This window comes from Chanodichthys erythropterus, chromosome 10 (genome assembly GCF_024489055.1).
Source record: "Chanodichthys erythropterus isolate Z2021 chromosome 10, ASM2448905v1, whole genome shotgun sequence".
Lineage (NCBI taxonomy): Eukaryota > Metazoa > Chordata > Actinopteri > Cypriniformes > Xenocyprididae > Chanodichthys > Chanodichthys erythropterus.
In genome coordinates, this window is record NC_090230.1 from 42,071,278 (window position 1) to 42,091,118 (window position 19,841).

The following is a 19,841-nucleotide window of genomic DNA, read 5'->3' on the forward strand; positions in this document are numbered from 1 at the left end:
GAAAACAATGGCCACGTACACACTCTTAGTTTCAGGAGTGACAACCGCACTTAAATACAGGAGTTATCTAAATTATCATTACATGTGTGTACGGAACATGACTCAATCTTGAAAATGCGATGATTGACAGCTTGGAATCCATAGCTACGTTCTGGCATCTGGCGTTTTTCATGTCTTTTTTCATGTTTTCATGTTGAATTGACCAAAAATAGCGTGATATTTAGCCCCTGGAATGTGAATTTTACCAGGGGAGCCCTGCAAAAAAACGCAAATTTTGTCCCTCGGAAAGCGATTTTTACTGTGGGACCCCCCTGAAATGCGTTTGGGCTAGTTTTGAGGAGCAATTGGGTGTTTTTTTTTGTGAAAACCTGGCAACTCTGTCCGTTATTTTGACCAAAGTAATATTACAGTGACAAAACACTATTTTTTTTTGTAATATTACAGTGACAAAACACTGTTATTTTCCGCAATTTAGCCTACCAGTCGACAGAGGCGTTGTGTTTTGTTTATGCTGGTACAGCCTGTTTAACACAGAGCGCGCTCTTTCTGTGTTGCCATGGTCACTCATTATAAGAGTTTTTGGGCTTGTTGTTTAAGCTCGTCTCATAAAGTGAACGGGTTTATGGAGTTATTAGTGAGTGAGCAGACATGATAGCTATATTTTGGTCTTATTTTCAGCATAAAGCATTTGGATTTATTTTGGTTTATTTTGGGCTTGTTCGCTTACTAGCAAGATCTGGCAACTCGAATGAGCCATACTCGTGCTTTCCATGTGATTCACCGTGCATACAGAAGGGAGACACATATCCGATGCATGCTAAAAAACAACTAGTTGTTCAGTTTGGTTCCGTACACACTGCATAGAATTTTTGTAAATGCGTGTCACTACCTGTATTTTTCGGGAGTTAATTCAGTTGTAGAATGCGATTATCACTCCCGTATTTTACTGAACTGTGTGCATACATAACGCGATTAAGCACTAAAAGGTGAACTGACAACCGAATTTAGCTGCAGTGTGTACGTGGCCTGTGTTCTAAAATAGATTCAGAATAAAAAAATATCTTCCAAATGCATGGAATCATATAGGCTGAAGCGTACTCTGAATACGATTCGTGAACAAACAACACTTTATTTTATTTTAGTGGATCAAAAACATACAGTGAAACCAATGTGGTCTGATTCAGAAACAAGTGACTCTTTTAAAATGTTCTTTTTAATGAATAAAGAACATTTGAATTAGTCTGATGAATTCATCACTGAAAGAACTCAATGGCTGAAATAACACCAAGTTATTAATTTCAGCAATGTTGGGGAAAGTTACTTTTAAAAGTAATTCATTACAATATTGTGTTACTGCCTAAAAAAAGTAGCTAATTGCATTACTTAGTTACTTTTTATGGAAAGTAATGCGTTACGTTACTTTACTTTTACTCATTACTCGTTACTCACCTGGGGCCAGTTGCACCAGCTGTGCGCAAGTTACAACGTAGACTAGTTTTCACGTAAATGGGCACTAAGTTACAACTTACGCACTACTAAATATTTTTGTGTTGCACCATTAAACTTAGTTGAAGCGTAACTCTACGTACACACTAAATATTTACGGAAGCCTCCTATCAGGAGTAACGGTTGGAATAAAATAGCAGACTGACTGAACTGCATCCATAAGCTCTTGTTTTACCTGACAGACTTCATTCTTTACACATATATGATGCTGCTGACATTTACACTCTCTTAAATTTAAAGAGAGAGAACATCATGTGAAAAGATTACTTTGTTAGACACTCTTCAACACGAACCCGTTAAACAGCGCACCGCTGTGTGCATCGGTCCTATCACTCCGTGTTGTGCATGTCAAATAAAATCAGTCATAATCAATAAATGTAATTTCTTATGTTTTTGTTGTTGTTTCAGTATTTTGATCCTTATTAATTTCGTTTCAAATACAGTTTCTGAATGTTATTTACATATAAAAACATTTATGATTAAGTAGTAGGCTATTATATTTAATGGAAACTTATTTTTACTGTTAGCTACGTGAGGCAAAATATGTCAAAATGAAGGATAAACTGAAATTCACGGAATTTCAACAACTTCTGCTCCTGTATTTGAAGGATAACTGAAGGTAAACGTCATATTATGCGACTACGCATTTCTTTACGGACACCTTAGGAGCTACTAGCTACGTTCTGCCTTAAGAACAAATGGTGCAACCGAATAAAGTACAGAGTTAGTTACAAACTAGCTAGTAGTTACTAAGCCACTAGTGAGGACTTTACGTTCCAATTTAAGAAAGAACTTACGAACGGCTGGTGCAACCCTACCCTGGGCTGGGCTGTTTGTTTGTTTTTATAACAACAAAAAGTTCTATTTTTGGCAAATGTAAAGGCCCTTTCACACCAGAAGTGAATGAATAAACCTCAGGCTGAAGGAAATGCAAATTCACGCCTGTACAATAGAGGGCGCAACTCAAACAAACAAGTCTTTCAACTTGGACAGGACACAGGAGAAAATGAAAATGAGTAAATGTATGCACACATTTAGTCTACAACTAGAATATCATGTTTACAAAGCGCACACTACGCCTCTGCACTTTCTCCTGACTTCTCTCAACATGGGGACAGGAGAGCTGTCAGTCAATAAATTGGAAAACAAAGTACTTGCATTACTTATTTGAAAAAGTAACTTGGGTATTTTGTTGTAAATTTAAAAGTAATGGATTACTTTAGTTACTTGAAAAAAGTAATCTGATTAACTCATGTTATTTGTAATGCGTTACCCCAAATATGAATATTTTAATAAAATACATTAAAACAATGAATGTAAACATTAATAGCCATTGTTTTAACATACCAAATTAGAAGTTTGTCTGTTATTTGAAAGATTAGATCTTTTTTACATGAGTAAAATGAACAATAGGCTATATCTGATTTATACCCAAATGAATTAGAATTGAAAAATCAATACATGAGCTTATCAGATAACTCCCTGAATGACTGTATTGTACTAAATAATAATAAACCCTTAGCTTTGAAATCATCTGTAATTTACATATTTCACTAAAATTCTGTGGTGAAATTCTTCACATCAGTGCAGAATTATTTCTGTGCTATTCTGAACGATTTGCTATCTGTACGCACCAAACGACAGGATGTCAGCTGGTCCCTCCACGTTGCCTCTAATCACCATGGTTACTCCTCACATTTGAAAGCAGACTTTAGCCTTTAGTCATTGTACATGTACTTTCCATGACATCATCAGCAAAGGCCAAATGTCTGCAAAACAAACCAAGTTAGCAAGTGGTGCTGTGGTCCACAGAAAAAGTAAACATCTTTAAACTCAAAATAACTGGATGCAATGAATCCACAGCCAAACGAAGATGAGGAACTCATGGAGTTTTAGGTTATATTATGCTACGGGTGTGCGTTCCTAAATTAGTGCAATACCAGTTGCTAAAGCTGCCAATTAAATAAATGGATAGACCACATAACGAGTTAACCAAAAGGGCAACAAGGGCAACCACAATCACAATATCACCGTCATATCCACTGCACAAGCACAGCCAAGCAACCATAATGAACTCACAGCAGAGATGGATCTAAGATACAGGGTAATAATCATATTTGCGCCTCTCACAACTAAACTGCTCTCAGCTCTCTTTATATTTTCCATGTATCAAAGCTGTCAGCACTTGCTGTGAGTTTTCTTCCACTTTCACAGCTTAACAAGACTTTCTTACAGCACCAGAGGGCCACAAGCAGTTGCTCTGAGGAGAACCAGATCCAAAAACAGATTGCATCGCTCATCAGTGTTAAGGAAAATCCAAACTGAGAAAGAGAGAGTGAGAATGAGTGTGTGTAAAAGAGAAAAAGTGCAAGACAAACAGTAAAATGAGAGAGGCAGCACTAATGAAAGCCAGAGCTCAGAGCTTTAATGTGCTTTTCTCATATTTAACGTTTCTGTAGAACATTTCAGTTTTCGGTTTGTTTAAATTTCAACCCAGAATAACAATGAAACTCCAGATTTAAAGTTTATGTGCCACATGGTCGCAATAAACAATTGATGGAAGATATACTTTATACAGGCACGGCTTTAACTAAATTCAAGTAAGAATTGTGGGATTCCTTCATTATTTACTTACCCTCATTTCACCCACTGATCCATCCATCCATCCATCCATCCATCCATCCATCCATCCATCCATCCATCAATCCATCCATCCATCCATCCATCCATCCATCCATCCATCCATCCATCCATCCATCCATCCATCCATCAATCCATCCATCCATCCATCCATCCATCCATCCATCCATCAATCCATCCATCCATCCATCCATCCATCCATCCATCCATCCATCCATCAATCCATCCATCCATCCATCCATCCATCCATCCATCCATCCATCCATCCATCCATCCATCCATCCATCCATCCATCCATCCATCCATCCATCCATCCATCCATCACAAGTTGTATGGACCACTTCCATGATGCTTTTTTTGGTGATAGAATGTAAATTATTTTTTATTATTTCAACTTTTTTTTTTCTTGCATGCACCAAAAGAACTTTTAAATCAGGTATTTAAAGTTCTAATAACACCCTTTCATTCATCTTTTTTGAATTGCAACTAAATCTTTCGGTACTGTAGGTTTACCTGGCCCAGCATGAGTGTGTGCTGACACACTTGTGCTGAACTTGATGAACTTCAGCTGAAGTCTCGATGGGGTTCTATTTTGGCAGCTGAGAGGTTGCCTGGTGGTTTCTGGCTTAGGAGAGACACACAGTCTCACTTCCTTCTTGAACAAACCGTGGCCTGAGCCTCACCTGGACACTTTAAAATGGGGAAGAAGGGGAAACAAGAAATATTTGCACAAACCAGTTCTCTGTGTCTTGAAGAAATTGTCCATGCGCATTATGAAGAAATGCAGGTGTGCGTATGCGGTGGATGCATATAAAATAAATAGAGCCTGTGCCACAAATAGAAGTTTACTTGAGACAGAAACAGGTTGCAACTTCAATAAATTGCTTTTATACTCATATTGCATCTCATAAAAAATTATTTATATTTATTTAAAATATTTTATTTTGTTTTTATGGTATTGCATCCGGGCAAAAAGTGGAAAACTGTACACATTTTTTTACTGCAAATTAAAGAATATATTGAATTAACAAATTCCAGTGGAATTCTCATAAAATGTCCATGTGACCTAGATGCATCTTCAAAGGACTAAAAGAGTTCGGTGTGGTTTCTGTCCAAAAAATAAATGAAGAAACATGAAAACTTCAAATACAGTGGAGCTATTGAATAGAAAATCTCTCTAAAGCAGAAGAACACACACATTGACAAGAAGACACTAAAATGTGTTTCACGTGCACTAACAATAAACCCCTGCAGCTTAGAAGAAGTTATAGAGATTCCTATCTGACAGCAAGAAAGTGAGGTCTTTGAGTTCATTGCTTGGTGTGTCCCACAAAGTGAACTCATGTCCTAGTGTCCTAATGTGGCCTCTCTTCTTCTTCTCTTTCTTCCTAATCCCTGTCTACAAATCCATCAGGAGGAACATATGGGGAACATATGTGTCTAGTCACATTCTTCAGCAGAACTGACCCACCACAGGCCCAGGCTACAACTGACCTGACCCAACAAGACGGGACAATGTGCTGCCCTTTCACTTAACCAGAGTTGTCAGCCAATGACTCAACTCAACACAGAAAATACCTCCTCTGTCTTCCATTTTATCATCCCTCCACCTTTATATCAACCAGAATAATGCATATGAAAGCATATCTTTTACAACTTCCAACTCATTTTGTTTTGTGTGTGTATTGTGTGTGTGTGTGTGTGTGTAACCAGAAAGAGTTAGTTTACCCAAAAATGAATATTCTGCCATCATTGTTTAAACTACTCACACTCATGCTGTTTCAGCTTGTATGAATTTCTTTCTTTTAATAAAAACTGAGGAATTAAAAAAAAAAAAAAATGCAACAATAACAATAAATTGATACTGGAGATTTTGCGCTTTAAAGCTGCTGTGCATAACTTTTTTTGTATTCAAAATTTACAGAAATTATATAATGAGAATGTACAACATGAATCCATTTTCCAAACCGTGTTTTTGTCTTACCCTGAATCATTATGGCATACTTATAATAAGTGTTTATATGTTAAATGTGCTTTTAATATACTATCTCTGTATTTAAAAAATGTATTTAGCTACCACTTGTAGTACACTATGGGTTCAAATGTACTATAAGTAGTATCTAAATACATTTTTTAAATACAGAGATAGTATGTTAAAAGCACATTTAAGTTCATATTTCATGCTGTCTCAAAATTGACAGTTGAGTACACTTATATGTTCTTAAAGGTGCCCTAGAATTAAAAATTGAATTTACCTCGGCATATAGTCAAATAAAAAGAGTTCAGTACATGGAAATGACATACAGTCAGTCTCAAACTCCATTATTTGAGACCCATTGTTGTGTAAATTGTCTTTCTAAATGTTTCGTTAGCATGTTGCTAATGTACTGTTAAATGTGGTTAAAGTTTCTTACTGTATTCACAGAGACAAGAGCCGTCGCTATTTTCAGTCTGTATAATTCATAAACACAACTTCATTCTTTATAAATCTCTCCAACAGTGTAGCATTAGCCGTTAGCCACAGAGCATATAGCCTCAAACTCATACAGAATCAATGTAAACAATATAACAGTATACAATACTCACATAATCCGATGAATACATGCAGTATGCATGACAAACACTTTGTAAAGATCCATTTTGAGGGTTATATTAGCTGTGTGAACTTTGTTTATGCACTGTTTAAAGCGTGAGCTCCGGGGGCGGAGAGAATGCAATTTAAAGGGGCCGCAACCTGAATCGGTGCATTTCTAATTATGCCCCAAAATAGGCAGTTAAAAATATTAATTAAAAAAAAATCTATGGGGTATTTTGAGCTGAAACTTCACAGACACATTCAGGGGACACCTTAGACTTATATTACATCTTGTAAAAAAACATTCGATGGCACCTTTAAGATGATCTTAAGAAGTACTAAAGATGATTTTTTTGTATATTAAGTATAAAATTAGTGCATGAAAATAGAGCACTTTAAGTATACTATAGAAATGTCCTTTTTTTTCACCCGGGAACAGAGGGAGCTCATGAGAGGAAAACAGGAGTTATGAGTTATACGAGTTAACCGGAGTGTTACACATAAAATATACACATAAAATATTAAACCAATATTATAATCATATATGAGTTTTCTACGTTCCTCAAGTTGTCTCTGGTATTTCCCGTAAACGTGTGTATTTTTGCAATGGTTAACATAAGTAGCCTAGCCTTTAGTATCGCATATGTGACAGTGGAAACACGACACGTACCATATCATATTCATATCCATAGACTGTAAAAATAATTGCACACCTTAGAACATTGATCAACCAATCAGGTTCGAGCATTCAACAGCCCCCGTAGTATAAAAGACTGCTGCTCTTAAACTTGTGATTTATTAAATCCAAGTAGCCTATGTAATATTATTTTAACATCTTGTCTTCTGTATGTAGTACACTGTAAAATAAATAAAATAAAAAATACAGGAATTTATAGGATTAAAGAGTGTTATTTTGCAATAAATTAATGTAGTCATACATTGACTGAAATTAATGCATGCTGCGTCATTTTCTTTCAAATTATTGTTGTCTTTAACCAGCCCACTGCAAGAAATTGAATTATTACTGTAATTGTTTTACTGGTGATTAGTGTTCATTTGCTTGGATCTTGGAGCTTGTATATATTTCTGATGTAGCCAAAGATGACAAGCTAGAATATAAAATAAGATAACTGGCTGATTTTAAGTTAGTCAAACTATTCTTAGGATGACTATGAGTATATTTTACATTAGCAATATTTCAGCATGAAGATTTACCAATAACTAATTTAAAATTCATAACTGTTTGTAGATGGACCTTTTGCAATAGTGAAGCAATTGCTGAGCTACATCTTTGAAAGATGTGAAGTCATCTTGCAACTCAAGACTTTTTTTCTCATAAGCATTTTTTCTTATATATTTTTATACCATCGCTCATTTTCTAAAACAAATTTAAATTTTATAAGTTTTAACCATAAATGCTCATCTTGAGCTAGCTCTCTTCTTCTCTTTTTCTTCTTTATTTGAGTTCCAGCAGTGTAGACACTGCTAAGTGTATTACTGCCCTCCACAGGTCAAAGTTAGAACTAAATTGTCATATACAATATTGTAGTGCAAGTATATAACAATTAGTTCAAACTTTGACCTGTGGAGGGCAGTAATACACTTAGCAGTGTCTACACTGCTGGAATTCAAATAGAGAAGAAGAAGAGAGCTAGTTCAAGATGAGCATTTATTGTTAAAACTTATAGAATTTTTAAAAATTTATTTATTTTAGAAAATGAGCGATGGTTTCTCTAGATAAGACCCTTATTCCTCGTCTGGGATTGTGTAGAATGCTTTGAAGCTGAAATGAAACTGTAATTTTGACCTTCAACCGTTTGGGCTCCACTGATGTCCACTATATGGAGAAAAATCCTGGAATGTTTTCATCAAACACCTTAATTTCTTTTCGACTGAAGAAAGAAAAACATCTTGGATGACATGGGGGTGAGTAAATTATCCGGAAATTTTTATTTGAAAGTGAACTAATCCTTTAACTTCTGGCACAAGTCAACTTATGCCAAATGAGTAACTTCTGACGCGATGTATGACACAGGATGTAGGAGTATCGTAAGCTTAGACGCCTCTCGTGATTCAAACAAATAGGGCTGCTCCTTCAAGCTCCTCTTCTCTTATATCGCAATCCTCTGACATTTCTCTTTGAAAATTCTCATTTAAGACTTCTAGTTTGAGTCCTTCTGTGTTTTGTTTTGCTCTATCCTCTGCGCTTCCGTGTTCGTCATTGTGTCATGCTTCAGGTCAGAGATTACTCTTTTGCCGTTAGTTGATCTGCGTAGACCGTCTGCCGGAAGCTAGTTATTTTAGATTTAAATATGGATATTTTTCATACAAAAATCCATGGCTTTTATTAACCACCTGGAGCTATGTGGATATCTTTTATGATGGATGGATGCACTTTTTTGGACTTCAAAATCAGGAGAGCCATTCACTTCCATTAGAAACCTTGGAAGAGCCAGGATATTTTATAATATAACTCCCAATTGTGTTTGTCTGAAAGAAGAAAGTCATACACCTAGGATGGTTTGAGGGTGAGTAAATCATGGGATATTTTTCATATTTTGGGTGAAATATAACTTTAAAAGTGGACCAAAAATAAGCAAGCCAGATAAAGCCAATATTCATGAACACAAATGTTCATATCAGGCCATAAAACCACAAAAACTATGCATGGGCATTTGCTTTGGTGTTGCCACCCCACATAGGGTGAAACTTAAAACATACTCCTACCCAAAGCTTTACTGTGCCTTGAATGCACTGATACTGTTAACATCTAGATTCACAGACACCGATTTGCCATTAGCCCATTTCCTGTGAGGACACACTTGTACACACTCTCACCCATACAAACTCATACTAAACAGTAATACACAGTACTCAAACAGACCAATCAAAACAACAACAACAAAAAACAGATTCTTAAGGATTTTTCATATATTCATACATTTATATACAATTATGGCTTCATATAACAGCTGCAATTTTCCTTTTGATAACTGAAAATCAATTCTTCATCGCTGTTTAATTACATTACAATATTATCAGGCACTTCCTCCATGTAGAACTACTCTATAAAAGCATGTGGTTCTGACAAGGACTGTACGATGAGTGTATGTTTCTAAAGTACAAACGGCTACAGTGGGAACACATCTCTCCATCTCCATTAGGTCACGTCAGACAACAACATTAGAATCAGCAAATACAAAAAAAAAAAACATCACTAACACGTTTGAGACAAATTCATACAATAAGAAATTAGAGTCAAAACAAATGACATTTGTGATTATTAAATAAGACAAAGTCAGTGCTATTTACATGTCAAAAGATTCAAACAAACAAAGACCAAAAAAACCTCACACTGTCAGTGATACTTAAAATCATATACAGATATGATCAGATAACAAACAAAAGCATACTTTTAATGTTTAAAGACAGTCTAAAATTACTATAAAATGCAGATAGTTTTATATCTGTTAAAAATATATGCATATGTTTAAAATATTCTTTATAATTTACAAACCTTCATGGTACACCTCACTGTTTGGATAGAAAATCTCTCACATGTTGAAAATCTCAAAGCATTAAATATTTTGTAGATGTGCAGTTACATTGAATGTGTATGTACAACACAAGAACACAGAGAAAAGTCTTAAATTACATTAAATTATCATAGAATTTCTGTCAAATACATAAATGGAGAAACATTTTAAGGAGGCCTTTAGCCTCAGATAGACACAAAATTAGTCTGAAGTAAATGTGACCTTTGGTGACCTTCACTGAGGATTCTAAAATTTCAGCATAGCTAATTTTAGATTTGTTCAATTTTGCTATTATGGAGAACAAGTCAATGATAAATATACAAATAAATATCCAAGATGATGAAAAAAAAAGATATTGTGACAAGAAATGTTGATTTCAATGTTCCGTTCCAAAGTTCAAGGATTTGTTTACTCTAAAAATATCAAAAAAGAGGGGGGAAAAAACTTAATTATTATTATTTTAAAAAATGTTTTCAAGCAGATTATTTTACAAATATGAATTTTTGAATCATGAATATCATGAAGTTTTCTTGGGGTTATACTTGAACTAACGTTTCCATGCCATTAAAAAGTCAATGGCCTTTTAAGACTCTTTGCGATAATCTCAGGACTATACCATTTTTTAATTTATATATATAAAAAAGATTTTTAAATCAGAAATTGAGGAAAAATCATCACATAACTGACCCAAATGCCAGTTTGTAAGAGGGGAAGGCACAAAGTACAAATTATTTTATACAATGAAAGAATTCATCCAGCAGTTTGAGAAGATCTATATTATATATACAGCAACCAAGGCCACAAAAGAATTTGTTTCGACATTTAAAGGCTGGGAGGGGTCTTTGAAGAGCATTTAAAATGACCAGTAAGAGGCTTAAAAGTGTACAAATATAAACATTTCATTTACCATCCCATTGGTACAACAAAAATATACATCTCTGTACAAAACGCATTTATTCAGCACCCTGAAATGACAATGATAACAGTAATGTACACTATACGAGACATTACACAGCACTCCAGTTGACATGACAAAACTTCTGCCCTGAATTTTAGTGACCTACATTGCCAAACTGAGACCAACTAGACAAAAATATACAAAAAAGCCATGTCCGTGAGTGTATGACATGACTATTTTTGATTAGCCAGCTTCACTATTTACACTCTGACTAACCAAAAGCAGATTATGATGATTCCCGACAATCATGGAGTCTACTGAAACAATGTACTGTTTATCAGTAAATAGTGACCATTCACTGGCCTCTGCTGATTGGCTGCAGAAGTTCTGGTTGAGGTAAACAGTTCATGAGGTGTTTGCACACACTTGAGAGAATAGAGAAAATGGTAATAGTGACTAAAGTGACATGTCAGTAATTTGTTCTATTTTATATGAGATACACAACGTTGCAATTCTGAGAAATAAAGTTAGAATTTTGGAGAAATAAAGTCGCAATTATGAGAAATAAATGCAGATTCGGGAGCAATAAATTCAGAACTGGGAGAAATGGGAATTTTGAGATATATATAGTCACAACTATGAGAAATTAGGTCACATTTGTCAGAAATAAAGTCGCAATAACAAGATAGTCGCAATTACCGGAAATAAAATCGTGCTAAGATGGCCTCTCATAGGTTTACGCTTATAAAAAAAGATGGAAAGGAAAAATCTCTCTTGTATGTGTAGACTTTTGGTATGACCGACAGCATTCAGTCTGTTTTAGTCAACTGTCAATTGACCAGCTATATGTCTATGACACATTGACATATATATTCACGCACATTTTCTACGATTAATTCATATTATAAATCAAAAACAGCCTGCCTCACCAATGTGTATGTGTTTGAGTGGAATAATGTGTTTATCCAGATACCCAGCTATGCGTGTTGGTTTTGACCCCGTGCGGGAAATTCTGTTGACCGCTCATGGGATCGAAGTTGAAGTCCAGAGCATCGCCGTCCATGAGCGTGTCGTGTAGGACAGTTTCTACGTCACAGTCCAGCTGCTCGATCGACATGTCATCTAAGTCACTGGGCAGCCGCTCTGGGTGGCTGTGATGGAGGTGAGGAACCGGTCCGTGCCTGTGAAAACCGTTGCCGTTGGTGTAACTCGGCATCCCGGCCTCACCTCCGCCTCTTCCCAGCTGAGCGTGATGAGGCAGGTGTGGTTGTGGCTTCATGTTACCGAGGCGAATGGGATGCCCGTGGGGCAACAGGGCACAGCCGTTCATGCCCATTGTTGGCGAGGGCAACGAATGAAGCGATCGTGGGTGAGCGTGCAGGTGAGGATGTGCAATCATTTTGCCCCCCTGTCCCATTTGTCCCTGACTGGCATAACTGGGTAGCACCCGTCGCCCTTCACAAGACCCCACTGACTCTAAAGACTGCATCATGTCCCCTCTCGGATCAGCTTCTGCTGTCAGCAGCTCTTTGAGCATACCTGCAGCACAGCTGTACTGACTAACAAAGGGTCCGTAGCCTCCTGGTTTACTGTCCGATAAAGTCGGTATGGCGATTGGACTGAGTCCACCCACCCCGCCCTGTCCGTACAGGCACTTCCGGTAGTCCTGCTGGACCTGGGGCTGAGGACCTATATTGGGGGAGTTGTAGGATGGGTACCCGGGGCTACCCTGCATCATGGGTGAGGACAGCGCAGTCTGGGCGTCTTGGTTGCCCTGGGTGTTATTTTTGGGCGAGATGAGGTTGAGGTTGTCTAAGAGGTCGTTCATCATCACGTTGTCAGAACCGTGGTGACCCGCTACTTCGGACAGGCTGGGGAGGGGCCCACCAAGTTTGGTCCCTGGGAACCCGATGTGGACCTCCCCGGCTTCGTCCTCCTCAGGTAGGAAGGTAGGCGAGCGACGGCCGCTGAGCGTGCTGGCATCAGAGCTTGCGCGGGTACGAAAGGTGGTCCAGGGTTCGAAGTCGTCATTGCTGTGAGAGTTGGGGCTTCCGAGCCATTTTGGGTACTGAGAACCAGGACTGTTAGAACCACCGTCCAGACCACCCTGCATCGACATCTACAAACGCAAAACAAGAAACCATGAAAACCAACTGTATCATTACTGCACAGATATATGTGACCCGTGCTGGCAAGATGAGTCACAATGAGCAAATTTTCAAAAATGAGTTATTCTCACATGCCCTATTAGAAAAAAAAATCAAATGATGTATGATTGAGCTACACCTGTGAAAGTTGATAGAGTCAGCAGTCAATTTTGAGAACAATTGAAGTTTCCAAAACAAAATCACCTATCAACCATACATTAAAATCCCTGGTAATACCACCAAATTTGGCACAAACCAAGTCAAAACCCATATCTATAGGAAAAAATATACATATATTTCAACTATTTTTTCATGATTCCACAATTGTTTGATTAACGTTAATGAAACAGACAGCCTATAGTCAAGAAGTGAGTAGAAAAAAAATTGAATATTTCATGGTCAAAGGAAAGGTATTTCTCTCAGTAAACATACAAATAAAGATACCTTTAGATTTGGAGCATTGGGGTCACTAGACGAGGGCTTAAACGTGCTAAAGAGGATGTTTTGTTTTATACATTTTTGCAATTTTACTTGAAACTGTCTTTACTACCTGATAAAAGACTATTTATTAGGTTCACTGAAAGGAATAATATTAATATACATCATCTGTGCTCGAGGTAGGGCCTTAAAAACATCAGCCAACCGTTTACGCGATCATCGCGTAAACGATTGGCCCTCTGGCTTGTCAATCACTGCCGTGACGTTCCTTGTGAGAGACGAGCGCGGCTGCGCGCTCCAGTAACTTTCCACACTCCACAGGCGCCGCATGCAATGTTTTTGTCAGGCGACAGGAGTAACAACTGCAGATTATGAGTTACCTGCGGTGAGTCCGACATAATGAATCCACTAACACGACACAGCGAATGCCGGTGGTAAACACTCGTGTTCCAATACGAGTGTTTACGAGTTTTGGGAGGCGTTCCTTCAAAGGAGGGGGGTTGTTCTTATGCATGCGCTCATTTCAAAAACTCAGTAACAGTCTTTGGTTTCTCAGTCGACGAAAAGATCCTCTTTAGCACCTTTAATGAACTAATTTTTGTGAAGAAAAAAAACCCAAAATTTACATTTTCACTTGTTTTGCCTGTAGCTCGAATTTAGCTTGTGCGCATTCCAACTCATTTTGCCAGCACGGGTCATACATATTACTAAAAGTCACTCTTACGCCATGTCTACACTGGAAGTAGCACAACTACATAACATCTCCAAGTGTTCACCAACACATACCAATCAGATTTGAGTTTGAGGCCACACATTATTTTAAACTGAACTTGATTGGACAAAACTGAGTTTAAATTGTTTTGGAATAGTAATACTAAAGGCACTGACCACCAGAATTGACCACTTCACTGATTAAAATGTGAACAATTTAGTTTTAAGGCACTGCAAAGTGCCACTCACATCCAGTGAAGACAAAATCAAAGGTATAACAGAGTTAAAAACAAAGGCAAGACTGTTTTATTTGAAAATATATAACTGAATAAATATTTGATTACAGAAACCTTATGTTGAGTGATACAAGCAGTAGTTTAAACCAGCACATTCATATTTTGGCACACAAACTATCTGCAAAGACTGAGTGAACAGAGATTGTTTTTTCCTCAACCGACCTTTTTCTTGGCAGCTCGTCCACGGCTCTTGGTGAACTTGCTGTTGTTGTCCATGGAAGTGGCCCTCCGGCGTGGAGACTTGCCGCTCTTTCCCCCCTCAGGGTTCAGCATCCACCATGAGCTCTTTCCTGTTCCTTCATTCTGGACGCGCACGAAACGACTGTGCAAGGACAGATTGTGTCTGATTGAGTTCTGCCAGGGAGAGAGAAACAACAAGATCAGAACATGAAAATCAGAGTATAGATGTCTGACTGAAAACCAATCACAATAAGTGGAAATGACCTGCAACCATCCAATCAATGTCATTAAATCTTGCTTTGTGTTATACGACACAATGAAACGCATTACATGTGTGTTAAATGAGCTAAACCAGTCACATTTTCCAGATAAAAGAAGGGACTTTTGATTAACAAAAGCCAATATTTTGACAAACAAGAGATTTCAAACTTGAAGAATGACAGATATCAACCTTGTTATCTTATGTTACCAGTTAACTCGCACCCAATCATAGACACAATTAGGTGCAAACCGTCTTTTCAGAGCTTAGTGATAAAGTAAAGAAACTGCCATTTTGGTGGCAGAGGGAAAAAAAATTATTAGTCATGTCCTTTTTGGAGACACACACTGAACTCAATGTATACACACATATCCTGCACTAATGATATTTTGTCTGCTTCAGTTTTTGCATTCACACCCTGACCAGACCTACACCTACTAAGAAAGAGGAAGAGAAACTACCATAGTACCATATAAAAGCTTTTTGATCGCTTAACTCCTACATTGATAACCTTTGAAATGAAGGGCCATTTTTTGGGCCTGAGCTTCTTGTTGAGCAAGAGATTAACAGGAAAAGAGTGAGCAAGACAGATCTTCAGGGTTTGAGGATGAAGGGTGGTATGACAAACTCAATATTCTAACTGTAATTGATAACTTGTTTTTTGTGGTATATGATCCCATGCCATCATAATAATTAAAGTTGAAAATTAACAGCATTACTAGAGGTTGTAACCTCTAGTTATTTCATAATAAATAAGCCATAAATAAAAGAGTAAATGTGACATTAATGGTTTTGTGTGATGAATGTCTGATGACTGAAGTGTTTTCAAATTAAAAGTTTGATTAAAATTTATTGTGTTTTGATTTAAATTAATCATGTCTTGCATTACTTAACCAATTCTGTATGTGTGGCTTTTCTGACGTAGTAAACTTACTTGGGAGATCACCTGGTACAGCACTGCACTTGCAATGTGGCATGCTGGGGTATAAGTCTCGTGAAACATGAGACACGGCTCTCGGTAAAAGATCTCATTGACTAGATCTCAATGACTAGAAGCAAGCTAAAATGTTATGGTTGCTTCAGCAAATGCGTTTTTATCTCGCATTTGCTTTTGTTAAGACTATTGGTTAGGTTTAGGGTAGGGTTTATTGTAGGTGGTACATAATTTTTTTACATAATAGAGCATTAATCCTATTAGCAGAACTGACCAGAAATTTAATTTCTGAACTGTCGGGATATCCCATCAAAAATGCGGATTTTACCCCCGGAATCTGATTTTATACCGGGGAATCCACCCTAAAACGTGAATGGGCTAGTTTTGAGTAGCAATTGGGCAGGTTTGTTGTGAAAACCTGGCAACCCTGAGTATCTGCGTCCTTAATAGTTCTTGGTATCGAGTCTAAAAGTAAATACGTGCTATCATCCATCATGATCCAACATTATAATCCATTTTCAAAATGGGAAAAATGAATACAATGCCTGCTTTAGTATAATTCAAGCAATATGTTCTCCAACCAATACGCCTATATAGGTCGTTTGTCACTTCCCTCAAATACGACCCATAGGAGCGTTTGCTAAAGTTGCGCCCCTATTGACAACAGGACACTTTCGTTTTAGTGCATTGTTCCCTTTTATCTGCGTCATATTTCGGGTTTCGTGTAGCTCAAATGGTAGAGCATTGCAATATATAACAATATGCAACCATGTGATCATGCGACCGTGAATTCGATCCCAGGGAACGCATGTCCTCATAAAGTGTAAATGCACTATTAATCACTAAGGGTGGGTTTAGGGTTGGGGTAGGTGTGGTCGTTAATAAAAACATTTTTTTCTAAATGGTAATAGGACAAATGGTGTAAAAAGTGCACACATTGGATTTAAATGAACACGCATTTTGATTGGTAACGACAGCCTTATGTCATTTCATGATGACAGATGTAAGACGACACTGTCATTATTTTTACGCCAGCTAGAGGGCGCATGACTTTAAAACGTAAATATGTCATAATGAGCTTGAAAAACAACCTGTAGGGTCATTTTTTGTGGATGACAGTCTCAATTCAAGTAATGAACACCAGGGAAAACAGAAAAGAAGCGAAATAAGAACACTAAGCAGGTAATTGTAAATTGTAAATACAGACCACACGGATCTACATTTAAAACTTTGGATCTTTCAAAGGGAGTTTCTGCCATATTCTTATTGATTATATGTCTCTAAAACATTCATAGGGATTACATCTTTGTGGGAAGATTTACTTGATCAATACTTAACAGTTTGACTGTACTGGTCCATGTGAATTAAGTAGATTGTTCTTACACCTGATGGGCCCTATCTTGCACCCAGCGCAATTGACTTTGTACACCGACGCATGTGTCATTCCTATTTTGCACCCGCGCAAAGCGTGCTTTTCCCTCCACAGAAGCACGTCGCTAAACTAGTGAATGAACTTGCGCTCCCTGGGCGGTTCAGCGCAAAAAAGGAGGTGTGTTCCGGCGCAAACAATCCCTGGTGCTATTTTGCTGTTCCATTAAACAATTGCGCCAGAAAAAACCTAGTCTAAAGTCAGTGGCGCGTTGCGCGTTGTTCATTATGCTATTTTAAGGGCGGATGCTTGACCATAATGTATAGTGTGCACAACGCGCATACACTTTGCTCATGTAATCTACACAGATGCAACAGTTATTTTTGAAAATCATATGTTACACTAAAAAAATATTAACACATGAGATGACGGAAATCATTGTGGTGTGCCACGAAGATGTGAAAAAACCTGTTTAACCGACGCTATTTTGGGTGGGTTTCTCCCATCCCCATACAACACAACTTCTCTGTCTTTCACTGCTCTTACAAGATCATCAGTCTCCTCGGCTGTGAACCGCTCCTGGCGTGCGCCTGGTAAATATGCCATAATAATAGCAATCCATAATGGAACTTGCGCACCTGCTTTTAAAGGGAATGTTGGATGATGCTCTGATTGGTTTATTTCACGTTACGCCCAAACCACACCTATGAATAAAGAAGCTACTTCAGACCAACCCATTTTAGATTTGCGCTGGGCGCAAGAGCCATTTATCCCGCCGGGAAAATAGCAACAGCGCCGAGACCCGCCCAAAAAGTTACTTGCGTTTCGCGCTTTGACACTTGCGTTTCAGATCGTTAAAATAGGGCCCGATGTATTAGTGATGTATTTAAGTAAAAGATTTTATTGAAGAATGTCCTAAAGGAAGTGACCAAATCAAGTGGCACTTTACTGGAGGCATCAACAGTCCAATTCCTGTGTAGCAGGAAGTAGATTGGTAGGAAAAGGGGAAAGCAGAGGCTCAAGCCACAGACGGAGGTCAGCAGGACGTCACCTCCAACCTTTGATCCTGAAGGTCAAGACCTTAGAGGTCAAGTAAAGGGAAACATGGCTTCCACATCACAGAATCTGAGAAGAGAGTGGACAGCACGGATTTGAACAGAATGAATGCAAAAGATGTGTGGTCTGGAAACACACGACCTAGATCTTCTGTCTGGGTCATGAACACTCAAGTAATTATTAGAGGTCAACTGACCCGTTTAACTGGCCCTGCTAGAAAGAGGCGAATGAGGGGGGAAAAGAGTGACGGAAAGGATGCTGAGTGAGAGGAAAAGGAAGAGCTGGAGGAATAGAGATAAAATGAGAAAGAAAGGTACCAGTATGGAAAGCAAAGTGGTTGAGACAGAGGGAGGGAGTAGGGATTGAGTCAGGGAGGAGGAGGGTGTGTTGAGGTAGAGGCGGGGAAGCGGGAATATTTTCTTGCTGAGAGGGACGGGGTTGATGAGTTCACTGTGTGTGTCTGTGCCTGTGTGCGTAGAGGAGGACAGCCTCTCCAGTAGTGCTGACAGACCCTTGCATACAGACACAGAGAGAGTAATAACGTATGGGGCTGTCTGGCGTCTGTCTACACTGTAACAGAACCCCTACAGCACAGCCTCGCTCCATCCTGGGACTGAGAGAGAAAGAGAGAGAGAGAGAGGGAGAGAAAGACAGACAGACAGACACACAGAAAAAAATACTGACGCACGGATATTAAAATTCAGTCCGATACCGATAAGCTGATAATTATTATTTTCAGGCTGAAAATCATACTTTAACATACTTTCTCTAAAAACATTTTTATTTATTTATTTTCCCTCCTTTTTTCTAGGTTTTTCAGATCACCAATTTTGCTGTACCCAAAACATAATTCGACAGACAAAATGCTTTCTCTTGAAACTCAATACACTCCTCCTATAAAAGAAAGAAAGAAAGAAAGAAAAGCTGTTGTGTGTGTTCCAGTGTACTCATGCATAAATTCATCAAGTCATATTAGCAGATCACATACAGTCACATTCAGAGCACATGTGCACACGCTTAGCACATGCACACCAGTCTGGGCGGCAGGATATGAGTCACTTCAGGAATGCGACGAGGAAGGTGTCACAGTTTTCTAATCAAACTGGAGATCACTTGTTCAAGAAGAACAAAATGACACTGATGCTCAAACAGTAACGGGTTCAGGTATGGTTATTTATTTGCTCAATACCCTCAAAATAGATTCTGCAGTTAGTCTTGACTACTGATTTGAGGTCAGCTTTATAATGGACAGAACAGGAAATGAGTAATAGCCAGATCTGCATGAAACCTGCTCCC

At 38.1% G+C, this 19,841-nt stretch overlaps 1 protein-coding gene across 1 annotated transcript in view; it reads right to left on the reverse strand.

Annotated features, from left to right (window-relative positions):
• Positions 1-9,636: 9,636 nt before the first annotated feature.
• Positions 9,637-19,841, reverse strand: part of foxo1b (forkhead box O1 b) — a 40,169-nt gene continuing 29,964 nt past the window's right edge. Inside the window, exons 2-3 of the mRNA XM_067397803.1 lie at positions 14,910-15,101; positions 9,637-13,274 (exon numbers count right to left, since the gene is read on the reverse strand). Of these exons, the coding sequence (XP_067253904.1) occupies positions 12,117-13,274; positions 14,910-15,101 (1,350 nt within the window). The 3' untranslated portion in view covers positions 9,637-12,116. The remainder of the gene's footprint in view (positions 13,275-14,909; positions 15,102-19,841) is intronic.